Genomic DNA, 19,379 nt, shown 5'->3' with positions numbered 1-19,379 from the left:
TTTTGAAAATATGCCCCACATAATGTACTTATTACGATCATTCTCATATTTTTTATGCACTAATAACTAATAATAATATACAAAAATTTCAATGAAATCGTCTTTCGTGATACAAATATCTTATCCGACTCATGAAAATGTGTTATTTTTTTATGTTAAAAGTATTAAAATAAAATATAATTTTCAGCAAAAAAAAAGAATTAATTAATAAATATTTTGTCATATGAAAAGCTAACGTTTGCCGTCCAACGCCTCTCTTCCAAGTACGAGTCTTTGAATTTTCAGCATTAATTAATATGCACCAAATACGCACACACACCGCGCAGCTTCGAATTCTCCATCTCCGAAATTTCTCTGCACTAAATCCAATCTAAGTTTCGATTACGAGTGAACCCATTTGTACCCCGCGCTTCTCTCGGGTTGTATACAGATGACATACGATATTTATGTGTGATTATAAATTTCTTGGCCCTCGTTTACTATTCACACTCGCTTCCTGATTGGTTCTTTTGTCCTAGATCTCACACACACTTACCATAATAATAATTATTTATACACAGCCGTACGTATATATACAAATATGCAGATGATTCTGCCTCAAGGCTGTAATCTCCGGCCTCCTTCTCCTGCTCATATCGTGTTTGACTGGGGTCGAGGTGTTGCTCGGTGATTTCACCGTGGGAGCGCATTCTTGGAGGTGGGCTGTGTGAACCGAAGAGTTTTTGGGTGTTTGAAAGTTTTGAGTTTATTTTTTGGTTTGTGTTTTTTGTCTCGTTTTTTGGTGGGAATTTGAAAGGGTGTGTTTCCAATGCTGCTGCGGGGAGGCTGTATTCCATTTGTTTACGTGTGTGTGTGTGTGTGTCGTGTTTTTCGGTCGGCTGTGGGAATTAGCAGAAGTTGAAGATGGGGTGGGATGTTTTGTTTGATTCTGTGTGTCGTATGTGTGTTTAGATGCATGGACCGGAATAGTGATTTCGAGAGTTTTTGGATTTGTGGGCTTGGTTCAGAATTTGGTTCAGTTTGACTTTTGGATTACTTTGTTTTCCTCGGATCGTTTGACTTCCTTGGCCGTGAATCTCGGCGAGTCTTGTTATTTGAGGCGGCTGAGGAAATTGTATCCGCCATTGTTTCTGGGTATTACAGACTAATTGATTTAATTCTCCAGAGAGCGCTTTTTTTAGCTTCAAACTTCAGGGGATCTATACAGAAGGCCGTTATAGATTTTTCCTTTCACTCTTTTGTTAAATGAATCTTGGACATATTTAAAATTTTGATCTATTGTCTATTTGGATTGAATACTTTTTGTTGACTGATTTTTTCATGTTAAACTATGATATGAAATGTGCTTCCCATTTCTTTGATTTGTCCCGGTAAGGCATCAGGTTTGAGATGGATTTTCCTTGTTCGCAAGTAGAAGTACCCGTTTTCTGTGGTCAAACATGTGCGATCTTGCTCATTTGAATCATGGATGTGCATTGTATGTGTGGAGTCTAAATCTTATAAGTAGGCTGTCAATCTATAGTTTCGGAATTTTGATCAGAAGGATGTCTTATCCTTCCATTGTACATCTATATTTATTTATTTATTATTATTATTATTATTGATAAAATTTGTTAATAACAAAAGAATTAAAGTACATCGCTCTGCACTGCAGGTTGAAGTTTTTGTTTGATCCGATATTTCTGGTATGCTTTAGGATGAAACATTAGAATTATCGGCTGTGTTTCGGAATTTTTGGTGTCCTGGGATTCATCAGATGAAGTCAGCTAAGGCATGGCGTCTAGGCATGAAAGAAGTGCGATTATTAACTGCACCTAGCCAGCGTGGTCAGTTGAAGAAGCCAACATGGATTCTTGTATCGGTTTCTCTAGTCAGCTTGTTCTTAGTTTGTGCCTATATTTATCCACCTCAGAATTCCGCACCTTGTTATTTATTCACGTCTAATGGCTGCAAGTCATTTCAAAAATGGCTTGCACCTGTACTCGTCAGAGAACCCTCCAGAGAACTCACCGACGATGAAATCGCATCTCGTGTTGTAATTAGAGATATTCTTAATATTCCTCTCACTATATCTGTGAATGCCAAAATAGCCTTCCTGTTCCTGACTCCTGGAGCTTTACCTTTTGAGATGCTATGGGATAAGTTTTTTCAGGTACTTTATTTTTTCTTTGATGCTGAAATATAAGTTTCGAACTCTCACTTACAGCTTTATCGAAATGAGCCTAATCAAGCCTTGTGCAATGATGCTGTCTCTTCAAAGGATTGGATGCATCAAATTTGCTTATTTGGTGCTTCTGTCCAATGTTATCTGGTTTGATTTGTTGGATGAAATCAAAATTTCTGCTACTTATTCTTGACAAAATTATATTCAATAGCTAGTTTCATCTATGGTCTGCCATGTTAAATCATGCTGCAGTTGTTCAAACAAAGGGAGAATGCCTATCAATGTTAAGTGATCTTTTTTGCACCGTTGAATATGACAATTTGTTACTATACAGTTTTTTAAATCTCTTTATTGGCAGGAGCATGAAGGTAGGTTCTCTGTGTACGTGCATGCGTCAAACGATAAACCCGTGCATCTTAGCCGTTATTTTATCAATCGGGAAATTCATAGTGGCAAGGTTGGTTTCCCATTTTGTGGTTCTTGATTTCTGCATTCTAAGCTACATGCAATTCTGCTGTAAGAATTGAAAAAATTGTAAAACAAATAAGTGAATATCTTTATAGATTCGCACGTTCTTCCTATGAATGTCAAAATATAATCTTTGGTGGGATTCTTGTTCCTGCTATTCTCTTAACTGGACCTAACTGTGTTCTAATTCCTCTAATTTAGAGTTGAATCAATTGTGAGGGATCATATGATTGCTTCGCAGCTAAACTTTTATATATCTTTCCATTTTATGTCATGTCCAGATTATCCTAAATGTTGAATTCTATGTAAAAGTCCAAGTTCATTTTCCTTGTAGATTTATCTTACTGTTGTTTAGTGCACCCTTTTTCCTATGGTGAACGATATGATTTTCTTTTAGAAACCAGGAACAGTTTCATTTTCTCAACAGATGTATAATTTCTTTGTTTTTTGCGCGTGCTAATTACATTTATTATTTCTCAGGCTACAAAATTTGAACATTCAAAACTCCCAGTTTCTTAATTTCCTAATCAAAACGACACAATTCTAATAGGAAGCATAAATATGCTGTGTTATGCTACTGTTGGTAGACTTCAAATTGTCTGTTTAATTAGTGGTTGAAAGTTGCAGGTAGAATGGGGGAAAATTTCCATGGTTGAGGCTGAAAGGCGGCTTTTAGCAAATGCGCTCAAAGATCCAGATAATCAGTACTTTGTGTTACTTTCCGACAGGTTGCCATAGAATTGTGTCTTTGTTAGTGTATCTTTACAAAGTTTATGGAACTCGTTTATGCAGTGATAAACTAATTAAAAACTTTTTCTTGGGCTGCAGCTGCGTACCGCTTCGTGATTTTGATTATGTGTACAACTATCTCATGTCTTCAAATATTAGCTTCATAGATTGGTGAGTATACTTTTTTGGTGTAGCCACATTTTTTCTAGCGGGATTTTTTTTGTGAACGCTTTGTAGTTTGGTTTAAATAAACACGTTGGAAACCACTTTTGTGACAGATAAAGAACATGTCTTCAACAAGGATGAACATTATGATACTGTTTTTTAAACTTTAGAAGGACATCAAACGGAGCCGTTTTTAGATTTTATTCGCACCACGAGTAATTTCATTACAAAAGTGACACGTCTACGATCTGTCTAATCGTTAATTATTAATAAATAAAAATCATTTATTTACAGGACTTTTTTTAAGAACTAGCATTGTGGTAGTTTACATCTCTCTTTGGTTTTATATAAATATGGGAGACATGTTTCTGCAGCTTTGAGGATCTTGGTGTACATGGAAGTGGGAGGTACATTGAATATATGTTACCTGAAGTCGAGAAGAAAGACTTTCGAAAGGGTTCACAGGTGTGGGTATAATCTTTTGGTTCGTTTGTTCATCTATCACATTACGGATTTTCATTCCACACAATTTAGTATCAATTTATGGGTAAAGAAAGGAGATAGTACATTGTTGTTTATCAGGTGCAAATATGATTCTTCTACAAACTTTTGGGGGCAGTATGTCTCTGCAGTTTAGTATCTAGAAGTTGGTCTCATTGTCCAAGCATTAACTCATTGTGCTCAATATCTTTGATTTCTCTTATGACAATGCGTTAGTTTTAAATAATGCAGTGGTTCACAATGAAGCGGCAACATGCTATCGTAGTTATGGCTGATAATCTCTATTATACAAAATTCAGGAATTATTGCAAGGTGATCATAGTTTGTTTCTCTTACAGGAAATGTACGACTTTGTTATTATTATTATTTTTACTTGATACTTTCTTATTGCAAGGGTGAGGACAAGTAGGTGATGGACTCAAACTCTTCTAAGGTTCAAACACACTATAATCTATATTGTGGTGGGTTCATGTGTTTCAGTTATTCGCACTTTAATGGGAAATGAGCCTAAGTTTCACTACGACTTGTTCTTTATTTTAGCAAAAGGCGGAAACCTAATGATCCTTCTTAAGAAGTAGATTATTCAGCTCTAAATCTGAATTTTCATCTGGAAAAAGAGATGGTGTGAAAATGCTATTATGAACCCCATTTTGACCATTCTCGTGACCTCCTGGAAAATATAAAATCCAGCTTGGAAAGAGTGTGGGTTGGTCTGAAACAACATTTCAAGCTTAGTTAACGCTCATTAGGTGACGAGACAAGGAGAGTGACCAGCCAAATTGTGATTGAAACAAATTTCCCATCCAATTTATGATGGACCGCATTTTATCTCTATTCAGTTGCCCAAATTTCAATTACTAATTGCAAACTCCATTATTTTGCGGGTGTTGCACGGTGAGTTCATTATACAGCTCTGTTTCTTTTTCGTTGAACAGCCAGACATGGAGGGACGCAACTGCTACTCGGATGAACACTACCTACCCACTTTTTTCTATGTGAGCCCAGTAGTACCTTCTGTTCTCAAGTTCCTACTCGGATGTTTTCCTCATTTTTGTTCCTGGTTTTTGATATCTTTGTTTTCGTGTAATCTTCCCTCACCTATTCAGATGCTAGATCCTGCTGGAATCGCCAATTGGTCGGTAACATATGTTGATTGGTCTGAAAGAAAGTGGCATCCAAGATCGTACCAGGCACAAGATATAACCTTGGAGCTGATGAGAAATCTTACAGTACGGCTATCGAGTTTTTACATCATACATAGTACATACATTCATGGTTTTGTTTTCAGTTTTCGGAGACCTGAAACTTCTCTCCAAAACTTCTATTTGCAGTCTATTGTGGAAAGTGCCCATATCACAAGCGAGGAACCGGTGAAAATATATTACTTTACACTTAGTTAAAGTTCTAATTATCTCAACATTCTGATAAAAATTCGTCTTCTGACCTGTAGAGCGAAACGAAAACGGTCCCCTGCTTGAGGAATGGTACCTTGCAGCCATGTTATTTGTTCGGGAGGAAATTTTCACCCGAAACTCTTGATAATTTAATACAACTTTTCCCAAATTATACATCTAGTGTACTGGTGTCATGACTCAGAGTATTTATTCTTTGGTTGTATTCGATCCCCACCTTCATCCTATTTCTTGTGTAGCTTCTGCTATTGTATAGCGACTCCGCGTCGCCTTGTGTTAGACGTAAGATCTTTACCAAAATGGGTTATTTTTGAGTTCAAAGGAAACTGGCGGAGACTGAAAAATGTTCAATATTGTATTCATTGATATGTACACTATTTACTGTTGGCTAGTGGCGCCTCGTGTAAGAATATTGATATAAATTCCAAGTTGGGATATTGAAAATTGAAATGCATATTTTTTGTGTGCATGTTTGTGGTTAAAACATCCATGGAAATGGCCTCGCCTGAGCATGGAAATATAAGGTTGAGGAATGTTTTCATCCATTAATTTTTAAAACATCTCTATGATAATTATTTTACCTAATAATGATCGACAAAACAATTGACAAAATAACTAAATGTCAGATTTTTAAAATACACAACATATAACTATTATAATAATAAAAATTCTAACTAATGATTCAAATATTCACACCAAAATAGCCAAAAATTACTCAAATAATCATTACGTGTAACTAATGGTAATTAACAATCTTATATGTAAGGGTTTTTTTAAAAAATAATTTAATTTTAAAAATGTTTTTCAAAAATAATGTAAAAAAAAAACATTTTCAAAACTACTACAATCCGCGCTTATGGAGCGCGGATGCTGTCCACGTGGAGCAGCGTCCGCGCTTCGTAAGCACGGAGGCTGGTCTACGTAAGGACGGAATATTGTAGTGACGGAATATATATAAAAACCGTGGAATCCGCGACGGTGTATATAACCGTTGCTAATTTTAGCGACGGTTTTTAAACACGTCGCTAATTTTAGCGACGGTTTTAAACCGTCGCTTTATTGGAATCAGCGACGGTTAAAAAGCCGTCGCTAATTAGCGACGATTTTTGAACCGTCGCTAAATGCCAAAATACCTATCTTCTCACACGCCACGCATAATTGTATCAACAGCGTGCACATGTACGTCGTGGATAATCTTGAACTTTCAACGGCTTGCAACTTTGCAGCGTGCAATATACGCTGCGGAAAAAAACAGATAATAAGCTTATCAAAAAATAAGTTTTTTCAGGAACCTCTACTATTCAACCTAGTTTTTTCAATGATTCAGGGGTTGCTGACTTTGGTTTGTTTGGTCAGCAGGATTTTCAGACTCCGTCTTGTTCGAACATACACAGTTTTACAAATTTGCTTAATGTTGGTCCGCAACATCTTGTACATGACATTCGACCACAGAATGATGTTGAGGAAAATGAACATCATTCAATTGAGATATCACAGTTTTGATGAATTTCTTGTTTGTTCTTTTCTCTGTCTTAACTACAACAAAAATGGCTTTTCGTAGCGCATATTGCACGCTGTAAAATTGCAAGCCGTTGAAAGTTCAATATTATTCGCGGCGTACATGTGCACGCTGTTGATATAAAAATGTGTAGGGGGTATTTCCAATCAGCGACGGATTTTGAACCGTCGCTGATTCCAATACAGCGACGGTTTTTATATATATTCCGTCGCTAAAATATTCCGTCGACCAGAGTCCGTGCTTACGAAGCGCGGACGCTGCTCCACGTGAGCAGCGTCCGCGCTCCATAAGCGCGGATTGCAGTAGTTTTGGAAATGTTTTTTTTTTTTACATTATTTTTGAAAAAAATTTTTAAAATTAAATTATTTTTAAAAAAACCCTATATGTAATCATCCTGGAAAAAAATCTTAATATTAACGTAAATTCTCAATAAATTATATATTGATGACCAGATCCACTCTTGACCATTTAGTTCGGGGCAGTGAGTGCAGTTCTAGCCCGACTGGAGGGCGAATTGGTGATACCCCGGTAAATGTCGGGGTCCTGCAAGACTTGACCTGGATTCAGGTAGAAGGTTGAGGAAGTATACAGGATATGATAATCAAAGAGTTTCACTCTAATCCCTACCAAAAGACAGTGTGATTTTGGTGGATTTTATAATTTTTTTAGTGGTTCTGTGTAGTGACTAGTGAGAGTCGATTCTTACTGGTGGTATTACGCTATTGCCCTCAAAGCAGATCGAATGATCATAAATTATTCCCATCGTTGGATCAGATTAATAAGATGGAATGGGAAGCACCTCGACAACTTCACTACTACATTATCTATCTCTACGGACCAAAGTCACTAAGATATGACAATTAAAATTTTCAATTCTAGCTTGAAAAATTAAAATTTTCTGATATCATTTGACGAAATTGCTAAACTTTGTTACTTGAGTGTGACCCTGGCACAATCCATCTTCCAAAAGTTTTTCTTTCTTGTCTCTTTGCGTTGGCTTTGAATTAGTCTTTTCCCTTCAAAGATTTCTCAAAGGGTGTCCCGCGGGTTCGCTTTCGAGAATTAATATGTTTGAAATTAAAGGTGGATTGTTTCGTGGTATAATAATTTGTGTTTCCATTGATTGATTGATTTTAAATCTTTTCATTTCAAATTTTTTTATCTTGTTCGTATGGACAAAATTAAAGTTAAGTTATGAAATTTCAATAATACTTTGGTCGATATCAAATCATAAAATCAAATCTCTCTTCCAAATCAAATCATTTAATGTATTTTACACAAATCAGAGAAGCTGAGTGATGAATATTATCCGCGTTGATCAAGTCAACCAAATGCAATGATGAATAATGTAATCTGTCACACTGAATAAGAAGGTGAGATTTGATGTAAATAATTAAATAAACACACTTGATTTGGGCTGCTACAAAATTACAATAATAAATCAGTGTAATGAATAATGCGCTTCTTTTTCAATTCAAGCTTTTGCTTTCATTTGTTTTATTTTAATATATTGAATTAATATCACTCGATTTTCAATTATCTTCTTTAATTCTAATAAATTTCCTTGAATTTGTGTTGCTTGACTTTTTTCTCCAATACTCGCCAAGTCAAATGAATCGATTTTGATTGGCNAATTAACCTATGAGTTTAAAACACTTTTCCTTGGTGATTGGCCAACGATCTTCCTAATTCATAGGAAAAAAAAATACTAAATGGTCATCTGGTCATCATATATAGCACTTCAATTTTTTCTCACCATTCAATTCAAACATTACCAAAGCTAAAATTTTTTTAAAAAAAGTGCAGAAACTGAAAATGGGCTGCAATTTTTCTTGCAAAAGATCATCAAGAAACAAGAAAATCAAGATCATACATTTGAATGGCTACATCGAAGAGTTGGACTATCCAGTCACAGTAAGTGAACTCACAGCAAAGCCAGCACAAAGTTTTCTATTCACTCAGGCTCAGCTGATGTCCCCGGCGATGACACCGCTAAAGTCCGACGTCGTTTTGGAGCTGGGCCGAGTGTATTTCTTGCTCCCTCTCTCGCTTTTTAAATCCAATGTGTCGCCCGTGGACTTAGCCCCTATAACAAGGAAGCTAGCTTCCATGGCACGGAATAACGGGTCCATGTCCGGTTCGAGGAAAAGTCTAGGTTCATCCTGTTCGAGCGGTGGAAGCCCGGTTAGTACCTCACCAATGAGACGACCAAATCGATGGAGCATGGTTAGAACCTCACCTATGAGTAGTCCGAACCGGGCTTCGTGCGGTGTTTCTAGCATGGAACGTGGGATGGACGCAAGTTCGAATTCGAGGTCATGGAAACCGATTTTGGAGACTATATTGGAGAGGTCATTTAATAGGAGGACCGAATCGGTTGATTTGGTTCTTGATGATCATACGGTTTGATGCGTATTCTTGTACGTGAGTTATAGCAAAGCATTTAGTTTGATATAATTAAGTTCTATTGTTAAAAAAGACAATTTTTATTATTTATCTCCTGGTGATCGAGTGTTTGCCTTACATTACTTGTATATATATTTTGTAAAAAAAAAACCTATATCTATATTTTAGCTCAAGGTTTACACCAAAATTATGCAATTTTTTCATTAAACATTATACTAATATGCGTTTATTGGGATCAGTTGAGTGTTTAGAAAGGTAAGTGAATAAATATATGACAAAATTAATAAAGCTGCAAGAGCTTTGTTTTTGAAATTTTCTCATTCCAACGGAGAACCAAGAGATTTATTGAATTCATTCTTAAAATACGAGTGGAAGACATTCAAAACTATAGGAAAACTATTAAAATATTAATAGATATGAGGGAGAATAAATTTGGAGAATAAAGTTGGAGAGAAATTAGCAAATCTCAATTTCCATTAATGAGGTACTAATGGAAACAAATTAAGGGGTGTGTAGCATGAGTGGTGGATGGATTGAGTTCAACCTACACCTATGTGTACCCAACATCCATGTTTATTTTTACAATTAACGTAGTTGATTTTTTCTGTTAACCCTGTTTGAGATAAGATGATAAATTATCTTTTTTTAATAATTAATACAATATTAATAATATTATTTATTATGAGTAATATTATAATATAAATTCAATGATTTAATTGATGTAAAATAGACAATTAATGATTTGATCAGGGTAAGATAAATAATTAGAAGATTTAAGATAGATAATAAGTAGGTTGATAAGTAATATGATCAATTAAACATGATATTAAATAAGATAAATTATTAATGGATTAATAATGTGCAACTTGATACGATGCCTAAGGCTAGCATCTACTGTGATAAATGATATTGGAGCATAGGAATCGGTGTAGCACTATTAGGATGGGCAGCGAGACGGGGTAGGCTTGAAACTCGCGATTTTGTGGGACAGTGCGGGCCAATCTGTCATTTTGAATATCGCAAAATTATCATCTTAACTAATCTATTTTATATCGTGAGAGTAAACTTAGCTTGCAATCCCACACAAACTACTATTCAGCGGGTCGGGGCACATTTTGGAGTGTTGGAATATAGTTAACTCAACTCATCTATTATATATGGCAAGACGAGTGGGTCGGACATACTAACTCGTTTTGACTCCTCTGAATTGTGGCCGGACCGGAGATAGCTTTGCCTTTAAATAGCAATTAAAATTCCTTTTGGGTTTGGGCGACAATTAAATTCTAACATGTAATATATGATCGAGCCCAAATTTATGGGCTGATTTAGAACATATGCATTATCTGCTCTGCATATTACTTAATAACTACATCGTAAAATATTATTTAATTTTAAAATCTGAAAAGAAAAAAGAAAAAGAGATGCCAGTTTGTGAAATTAATTTATTAATCATATCATCCCAAAAAAATAAAGATTAAGAGAACTATATACAATTCACCCCTAAAAACTTATTGTGAATGTTTTCAACAATATATTTTTAATACAATTATATCAAACATATTATTATTGCATATTTATTATCGGTTTACTTCATAAATAATTTGAGCTTGAGTACTGATCTATCACTCCAAATAAATATTTAAATTTGTTGTTAATCTACCAATTAACAAGAAAATAAACTGAAACTCAATTATTTAAATAAGAAATAAATAACCAACTAGATACTCGTAAAATCAACATAAATTCAGTATTAATTGGGCTGTAGAATTATGTGAAGTGCAACGGTCAGATAATAAAACTTCATAAATTAATTAAAGTTAGTTAATGAATTTGAAATAAATTTTCACGAAAATGTTTTATTTTTAATTTCTTTCTCCCATAATATTCAATTATTAAATAAATAATTAATGATAAAAAACAAACAAATAAATAATTCAATATAAAAAGTTTACTCGATCATATAAGAGATCACGAGGCATTTAACTTGTCGGTTGGGATGTCGCCGTCTCAGCTAGCTTTTCTATCAAATTACAAAAAATATTCCTTTTTATTTCTTAAAAAAATATACTTTGTTACTTTGAACAAAAATTGTACGAGGATTAGTTTGTTCTAACTTAATATCATTCGAGAAAACATAGTAATATCGTTTTTTAAATTATAAACATTAATTATGAAGTAATTAATAATTAAAATCTAATAATGGTTGTCATTCCCTAAGTGGATACATCCAATTACGTTACAAATATTATTATTATTATTATTATTATTTATATTATCAAATATTATAAAATAAAGATGAAATGGGACCTATTTCGACAGAGGAGATTAGAACGAATCTCCTCCCAAGGTTTGTAAGAAGAATCGGTGGGACTTGTACAATTTCCAGACAGAAAGACAGCCTGGATTTTAATAGTACTTTTCAAGAATTTTTAATATTTCTTTATTTATTTATTGCCAATTTTGAATTTTACTCATCTATTTTTAAACGTATGACGATATGTGTGTTATTTAATCTATTGATTTAATCTATTGATTAAGTATTTGATATGATTAAAATTATAATAAAATTTTAAAATATTTGATTGATCTAAATTTAAAAAGACAGCACACAAAATCACACTTTTTGCATTATGTGTTTCGTCTCTTTTTCCACGTAATTTAAAATTTTGTGATTTTAAAATACTATTTATTTTAGTATGGGGTTTCGTAGAAATCAATTAGAATTTTCCCTTTTATGTTTGTATTTGCGATAAATTAGAAATAAAAAATTTATAAAAATTGGGAGGAGACTTATAATTTATTATTTTATTTTGGCACTGCATTTATTATAATTTGTTGTCTCATATTTATTAGGATATGGAATGATGGCTAATACATAGCTGCACCACAAATTTGTCAACTAAAAAAATTCAAAGGTTGAGATGAAAGTAGGAGTCATATTTTCATTTTGGCCCCAACGAGTTAAAAGCAAATCTTGGAATTTATTCCATATTTCTCTTTTATTTGTATTTATATTTTTGAAAAAAATTATCGCACATTTATTCATTTAAAAGTATATGTTTCTTTTTCTTCAAAAAAATAAAAAAGAAGAGTATACGTTTCTTTCTTTTTAAAAATAAAATTATTTTATTTTTATTTTTTATCTCGAGTTGTATAAGAAGCTTCTTTTCTTTTCTTTTCTTTTCTTTTTTCTCGTTCATGTTGTACCAATTGAATTTACAATGAGTAGGTCTATTGTGAGACGGTCTCACGAATCTTTATCTGTGAGACGGGTCAATCCTACCGATATTCACAATAAAAAGTAATACTCTTAGCATAAAAAGTAATATATTTCATGGATGACCTAAATAAGAGATCCGTTTCACATAATACGACTCGTGAGACCGTCTCACACAAGTTTTTTTGCCACTTACAATTTATGCAGTACTTCTTGTTAAAATAATTTAACCCCCCTTCAAATTAAGTTAGCAGATGATCTTCAGACAGATAACCACAATTAATTGTGGTTAAACTTAATAGAATTACGAATGAACACATCCTAAAGTTTTGTAGTGTTTGTTCGCTCGTGGATACATCTATAAATTTCACAATGAATCATATCGTTAATATTCCACACATTTGAAATATTATTAGACAATGCTTATTACTGAAAATAGTTTTAGTAGTCTCTTGTGACGTGATACGAGTCAATTTGATCTATAATTGAATTGAAAATAATACTTTTAGCATAAAAGATGATATTTTTTTATAAATCAGGTCGATTTGATGATCTGTTTTATAAAATCGATATGTGAGATCGTCTCTTATAAATTTTGTGAAATAGTTTTATAATAGTTTCATATAGAGTAACATGACTATTCCATTGAGAAGCATTATTTTCAAGATTTTACTACCATGTGATGATTATTAGAATTAAATATATAAGCTTCCCTCAAAACTTTAGAGATTTAAAATACTAAAAATATATTTGATGGTATAATATCCAAATTTATTGGATTAGCCCCAATTCAACATAAAGTAGGTAAATTACTCAGTTGTTTTTAAAATTATAGAATGTCATATTGTTGTTGTTCAACCAAAACATCACCATTAAATATATATTGAATAAGAATAGGTTTCATATGAGATATCATGAAACATGTCGATCCGATCAATTTGTTTAGTGAAAAGTAACATTTGAGTTAAATCGAGTGGAATATATACATCACAAAATTGTGGCATAAAACGGTCTCGAAAGTTTTTGTTTTTCAAGAATATTTAATAATTGGCATGCTTAATTTGTTAAGACGACGGATGGATGGATGCATGCATATAAAAATACGATGATTGAAACATTATTTGATAATATTTAATATGTTAATTTTTTAAGAATATAGATCAAAGGAGGCACCGACGATTCAATAGCCAACATAGAAACAAATTCCATGAATATTCTATTAAATTATGCGACTAAACAATAAATTTTGAGATTGGTTTCTTTGTTCACAATCGATTAGGCGATGTATCTTTCACGCATGCATTAATATATTAATTATTATTTTTAAATGGAAAATGACATCAAACAACTTGAACAATAATTCATGATCATTAAATTTGTTAATAAAATTATAAATATCAAACCATTTTGTATATAATTATAAATATTTATGAAAAAATTGCATCGAGGATTTAATTTATATATCAATTTCATACCTAATCATAAATTCATGGTTACTTTTAATACAATTTTAAAAAAATAGCAATTAAAATTGAAATTTGACAAATTAAATGATCAAATTAGAAATAGATAAATATACATTATTAAAATTGTAAAGTCTTTTTATTAAATTTTATATTTTTTAAAAAATTAGTTACATATTAATATATTTTTCTTTTATGTGTCAGAACTTATTTGCAACACGATTGTCTTTTTAAAAATTAATTATATGTTAGATTTTTATTTTTTTAAAAAAAATTTAATCAAGGGTTTGGACCAGTGCATGGTTTGTTGCAGAAGACCGTAAAATTTAAATAAAAAATATGAGAATGACACGCATTTTCCACGTCATTCAGGATGGCTTTCATATATTTTTCTATTATTATCATGTCAATAATTTAAAAATATATTCAATTTTACATGCTTATATATGCATTTGGAATGAAATTTTTTTATTTTTCCTATGTTATATAAAAAATAAATTCGAAATTGATTAATTTGAAATGAAAAAATCGAAATTGATTAATTTGAAATTACCAAAATTACCGTATCCTTTCTATCCTTGTAAAAGTGCTTTCAATTTCTTGGAAACCTTTTTGCACTAAATGTGACAGCAATTTCTCTTGTCCTTGTTTCCTGAAAATTTTCAGTGTTCAATTACTCTGTGTGTGTGTGTGGGATTGGCTAAAAACCAATGGAGGAAATAAGTGCAGGATTTCCGATGTTGGATAGTTAATTAGAGTAATAATAATGTAAATAAGACACCAATTAGTAAAGACAAAAAGTTATTATCCCAATAAAGAATGAAGTGAATATTATTTATAGTATTATATTGTATCTTTATTAACAAAAACATTTGTAAAATAAATTTATTATTTTAGAATAAAACAACATTCTTAATTGCTAGCTTTTGTCCAAAATCCAAAAATTTGTGTGAGACGATCTCACGAGTCGTATTTTGTGAGACAGATCTCTTATTTGGGTCATCCATGAAAAAATATTACTTTTTATCTTAAGATTATTACTTTTTATTGTGAATATTGGTATGATTGACCGATATCACATATAAAGATTCGTGAAACCGTCTCATAAGAGACCTAATCTTATTAAAATTATATTAATTTGACAAGTTGATCGTAATAAAATAATATAATATATCCCAATAAAAGGGTGATTATTTATAGTATTATATTATATTGTATTTTGCTATTTAAAAAGACAAAGAAAAACAGCATTATCTTCATTTTTGTTGGCAAAGAAAACAAAATTTTAATTTGCAGCAAATGGCAAAAGTGGAGAAAAAGCTTTAATTGATTGGTGGGATTAAGAGCAGAATCCTCCTCTCTCTCGCTCCCCACTTCGGTTTCTCTGGTTGAATTTCCTCTTTCGTATCGTTGATTTTTCTTTCAGCAGCCGGAATTTTGACTTGTTGCGGTATATAATCCCGTTCGCCTCATGCCCTTCAATTCTGAGCTAAAAAAAGATTCCATTTTTCGGGTCTTAGGTTCGTAAAAATTCCGTCTTTTTGACGTATACGTGATCTTGATGAGTTTAGGGCAGCTGGGTCTTTGAGGATTCTACAGATTTTGGAATAAATTCTCAGTTTCCGAGCCTTCGGATCGATTTTTCCGGCCTTTTCGGCCTATAGTTTCTTCAATTTCTAGTCTTTTGGTGTACGTAGAAATGATATTTCATTGGTTTTGTTAACGTGGGTCATTGAGAGATTCAGATAAATTGTGGTGAAAAAAGAAAAACTAGAGAAGGAGCGGATAAACTACACATGACAGGGGTTCCGGTGGAGATACCTGAAACGGTGTCGGGTTCCAGAGGTTCACGTCGGTTTGGAGATCTCAGAGGGGTCCAATGGCGCGTAGATTTGGGGATTTTACCGTCTTCTCCTCCTTCATCCATCGATGATCTTCGCCGGGTTACCGCCAATTCTCGCAGAAGGTGATTCTTTTTTGTTTTTTGTATTTAACCCGTAAGTTAAGGTTGTCTGTTACTTTACAACTTGTTTTTGCTTTTTGTTTCCATCGTGGACAGTTCATGAAATGGATGCTTGGATTTGATTTATGATTTAGGTATGCTGCTTTAAGGAGACAACTTCTGGTTGATCCACATGTTCCAAAAGATGGAACCAGTTCTCCTGATCTTGTCATGGACAATCCCCTTTCACAAAACCCAGGTCTGATTTCATTTTATTCCATAAAAAACTAAGGATTTCGACAACTTAGGGGTGAATTTCCCTTTTATATTCTACATATTATAGAATAGAGTGTTTTTTTTTTATAAATTCTCTTGCTGCCTGGCTGTCTATTATTTCTATTTGAAGATTTTCCGTATTCCAACTTCTGCTGTATGATTTTAATCTGACGAGAGTTTATTGCCTGAGCTTTCACAGTCACTCTTGTCAAGAATCTGAGAGTGATTATTAAGAGGTTTCCTTTTTTTCTTTTCCCTTGGAACTCAAATTGCCGTATCTGAAGCTATGTTATTGGTCCTGCAGACAGCATGTGGGGTCGCTTTTTCAAAAATGCTGAATTGGAAAGAATGGTCGATCAAGATTTGGCTCGTTTGTATCCTGAAAGAGGCAGCTATTTCCAGACAAGTGAATGCCAAGGCATGTTGAGGCGAATGCTGTTGCTTTGGTGCCTTAGACATCCGGAGTATGGTTACAGACAAGGTAGGTAACTTATTGATTTGCATTCTTTGTTTGTATCGGACCTGGAAAGTTCTCAATTCTCTATAGGTTGTCGTCTTAAAGTTCAAAAGTTTAACTGTTTTTCAACTCTAACGATTTCTCCGTTTTGTTTTCTACAGGAACGCACGAATTATTGGCCCCACTTTTGTATGTTCTTCATGTTGATGCCAAACTTCTCTCAGAAGTGAGAAAAGCTCATGAAGACCACTTTGCTGATAAATTTGATGGTTTTTCATTTCATGAAAATGACTTGACTTATAAGTTTGATTTTAAGAAATTCTCCAAGTCCTCAGAAATTTGGGATGGGTTCGAAAAGAATTCTGCAAAACCTAGTAGTCTCAGTGAACTTGATCCAGAGATGCAAACAATTGTGTTATTAACCGATTCCTATGGTGCAGAAGGTGAGCTTGGAATCGTAATATCAGAGAAATTTATGGAACATGACGCCTATTCTATGTTTGATGCCTTAATGAACGGTGCTGGAGGTGCCGTTGCCATGGCCGAGTTTTTCTCTCCTTTACCTTTTAACAGTTCCAATACCGGAATTCTGCCGGTAATTGAAGCTTCTGGTGCTCTATATCATTTACTTTCCATTGTTGATTCATCTCTTCATAGTCATCTTGTTGAATTAGGGGTTGAACCCCAATATTTTGCTCTCCGCTGGCTACGGGTGCTGTTTGGGCGCGAATTTTCTCTGGAAGACCTTTTGGTGATCTGGGACGAAATCTTTTCCCATGAAAATACCAAGTTTGACAAAGCAACTGACTTTAATGCAGACTCCTATTCTGGAGTCCTCTGTTCGTCTAGGGGCGGATTCATTTCTGCTTTTGCAGTTTCGGTGATACTTAACTTGAGATCTTCATTGCTTGCCACTGAGAATGCTACTGCCTGTCTTCAGCGATTGTTGAATTTTTCGGATACCGTAAATCTTGTGAAGCTCTTAGAAAAGGCAAAAACCTTGCAAGAACTGGCAGTAGAAGCGAACAATTCAAACTCCCTGATAGTTCATTCTGGATTATATGATTCAAGAAAGTCTACAAACCCCAGGGGTCATAGCCTTTCTCTAGATTCGTCCGCTTCTCCTTTAACACCTCTGAATATGTTGCGTGAGAGCTATTGGGAAGAGAGGTGGAGAGTTTTGCACAAGGAAGTGGAACAAAAGCAAGATTCTGTGGTAAAACATGTTCCAAACGGTAAAAATGGTTGGTCAGAGAAGGTAAGAGTACGCCTGTCCCGAACTGAATCTGATCCTTCCCCCACAAAGAAAAATGAAATAACTAAAATACCGAAGCCATCGGTTAGGAGAAGTTTATTGGAGGATCTGAAGCGGCAGCTTGGTTTAGATGAAGATAAAGAAACTGAAGCTCGGACAAATATAATCCATTATGATCCTGTTGAGGTCAATGGACTCGATGATCTACATGAAAAGAACTTAAGCGATGACTTGAGTGACAGCAGGAGTGAAGAAACTTCTTCCAATTTTTCATCTCCACCGAGTCCTACTCATGCAAATAGTGATCAAGGAATCGAATCAGGAAGTAGTGTGACATCAAACTCATCCATTGTTATTATTAAATCTAATGGCTCTGAGTCATGCTGGAATGACCAAGAGTCGTCTCCACTTCCCATTTCTGAACCGCTGGATGCTCTCACTTCGAAGGGTACAGAAAACGAAGATTCCATTGGAAAATCTGCACCACGCATGGAGAGAAAGCCTATATCGGGTAAATTCCAATGGTTGTGGAAGTTCGGGAGAACTGCCGGTGAGGGAAGTTCTGAGACAAAAAGTGCACCCGAAGATGCAAAAACTAGCAACGGTGGAAATAGTGAGAACAATGTAGCTGGCTTTTCAAGAGCTGATGCATTTGATGGATCTTCTCAAACAAGCAAGGCTGAGACAGTTGATCAGAATGTGATGGTTAGCTTGAGAAATCTTGGCCAATCCATGCTGGAGAACATTCAGGTACAACAGTTTATGTTACATATAGTGGCATAACCAGAACATTGCTGGGGTTGAAACTTAAATTCGAAAAACTCATATTTTCTCAGAATCAAATGAAGTTGTCAAATGCATGTATCTATGACACAGCAGAATCGTGGGTTCTAGAATTTGACATTCCATCGATCTTGANCGATTCCAATTTTTTTTTTTTTTTTTTTTTTAGCGTGAACTTCGAATTTTGATTGTATTATGGACAGCCATCCATTATGTAAAAATTCCATCTAATAAGTAAAAAGAATGAGCTTCTGCAATTGTTTTTGTTCCTGCAGCCAAAAATACCCGAACCACAGTTTTTATATCATGCATTATGCTACTAATACGGGTTCTCAATAATAATAAAAAAATAGAACCAAGCTAGACAAAGAAAATGGATATCACGACAAAACCCGGTACTAAACAGTGCTTTATTAAATGCCATTTTTTAAAAGAAAATTATGTTCTATATTTACAAAGAATAATATTTTTTGTAATTTTATACAGAATATTTGAATCAGAATTTAAAAGCTATTTTCTGTGATTTTCCGGATTCTGCCTTTGATGAGAATTTCTCAAAGTACCTAAAGTATTACGTATTCTTACCAAAAACAAAAAAACAAAAGAAAGAGAAAATGTTACA

General features: G+C 33.8%; 2 protein-coding genes across 3 annotated transcripts; both read left to right on the top strand.

Annotated features, from left to right (window-relative positions):
• The first annotated feature begins 302 nt into the window (after window positions 1-302).
• LOC140971511 (glycosyltransferase BC10-like) lies at window positions 303-5,906 on the top strand. 2 transcript variants are annotated; one of them, XM_073433806.1, is made up of 11 exons: window positions 303-697; window positions 1,655-2,152; window positions 2,523-2,621; window positions 3,260-3,360; window positions 3,461-3,532; window positions 3,901-3,991; window positions 4,259-4,339; window positions 4,963-5,022; window positions 5,134-5,256; window positions 5,359-5,397; window positions 5,478-5,906. In XM_073433806.1, the coding sequence occupies exons 2-11, from the start codon at window positions 1,757-1,759 to the stop codon at window positions 5,616-5,618; spliced, it is 1,203 nt and encodes a 400-aa protein (XP_073289907.1). In that variant the 5' UTR covers window positions 303-697; window positions 1,655-1,756; the 3' UTR covers window positions 5,619-5,906. The 2 variants fall into 2 exon arrangements, with proteins under 2 accessions (XP_073289907.1, XP_073289908.1); XM_073433807.1 differs by lacking the exon at window positions 303-697 and adding an exon at window positions 728-1,134.
• Window positions 5,907-15,343: 9,437 nt separating this feature from the next.
• LOC140971509 (uncharacterized) lies at window positions 15,344-18,861 on the top strand. Its single transcript, XM_073433801.1, has 4 exons — window positions 15,344-16,010; window positions 16,142-16,245; window positions 16,567-16,743; window positions 16,881-18,861. The coding sequence occupies exons 1-4, from the start codon at window positions 15,841-15,843 to the stop codon at window positions 18,755-18,757; spliced, it is 2,328 nt and encodes a 775-aa protein (XP_073289902.1). The 5' UTR covers window positions 15,344-15,840; the 3' UTR covers window positions 18,758-18,861.
• Window positions 18,862-19,379: the final 518 nt, after the last annotated feature.

Source organism: Primulina huaijiensis, chromosome 2 (assembly GCF_012295235.1).
Source record: "Primulina huaijiensis isolate GDHJ02 chromosome 2, ASM1229523v2, whole genome shotgun sequence".
NCBI lineage: Eukaryota > Viridiplantae > Streptophyta > Magnoliopsida > Lamiales > Gesneriaceae > Primulina > Primulina huaijiensis.
The sequence above is the reverse complement of the archived record's forward strand: the minus strand, read 5'-3'. Positions and strand labels throughout refer to the sequence as shown.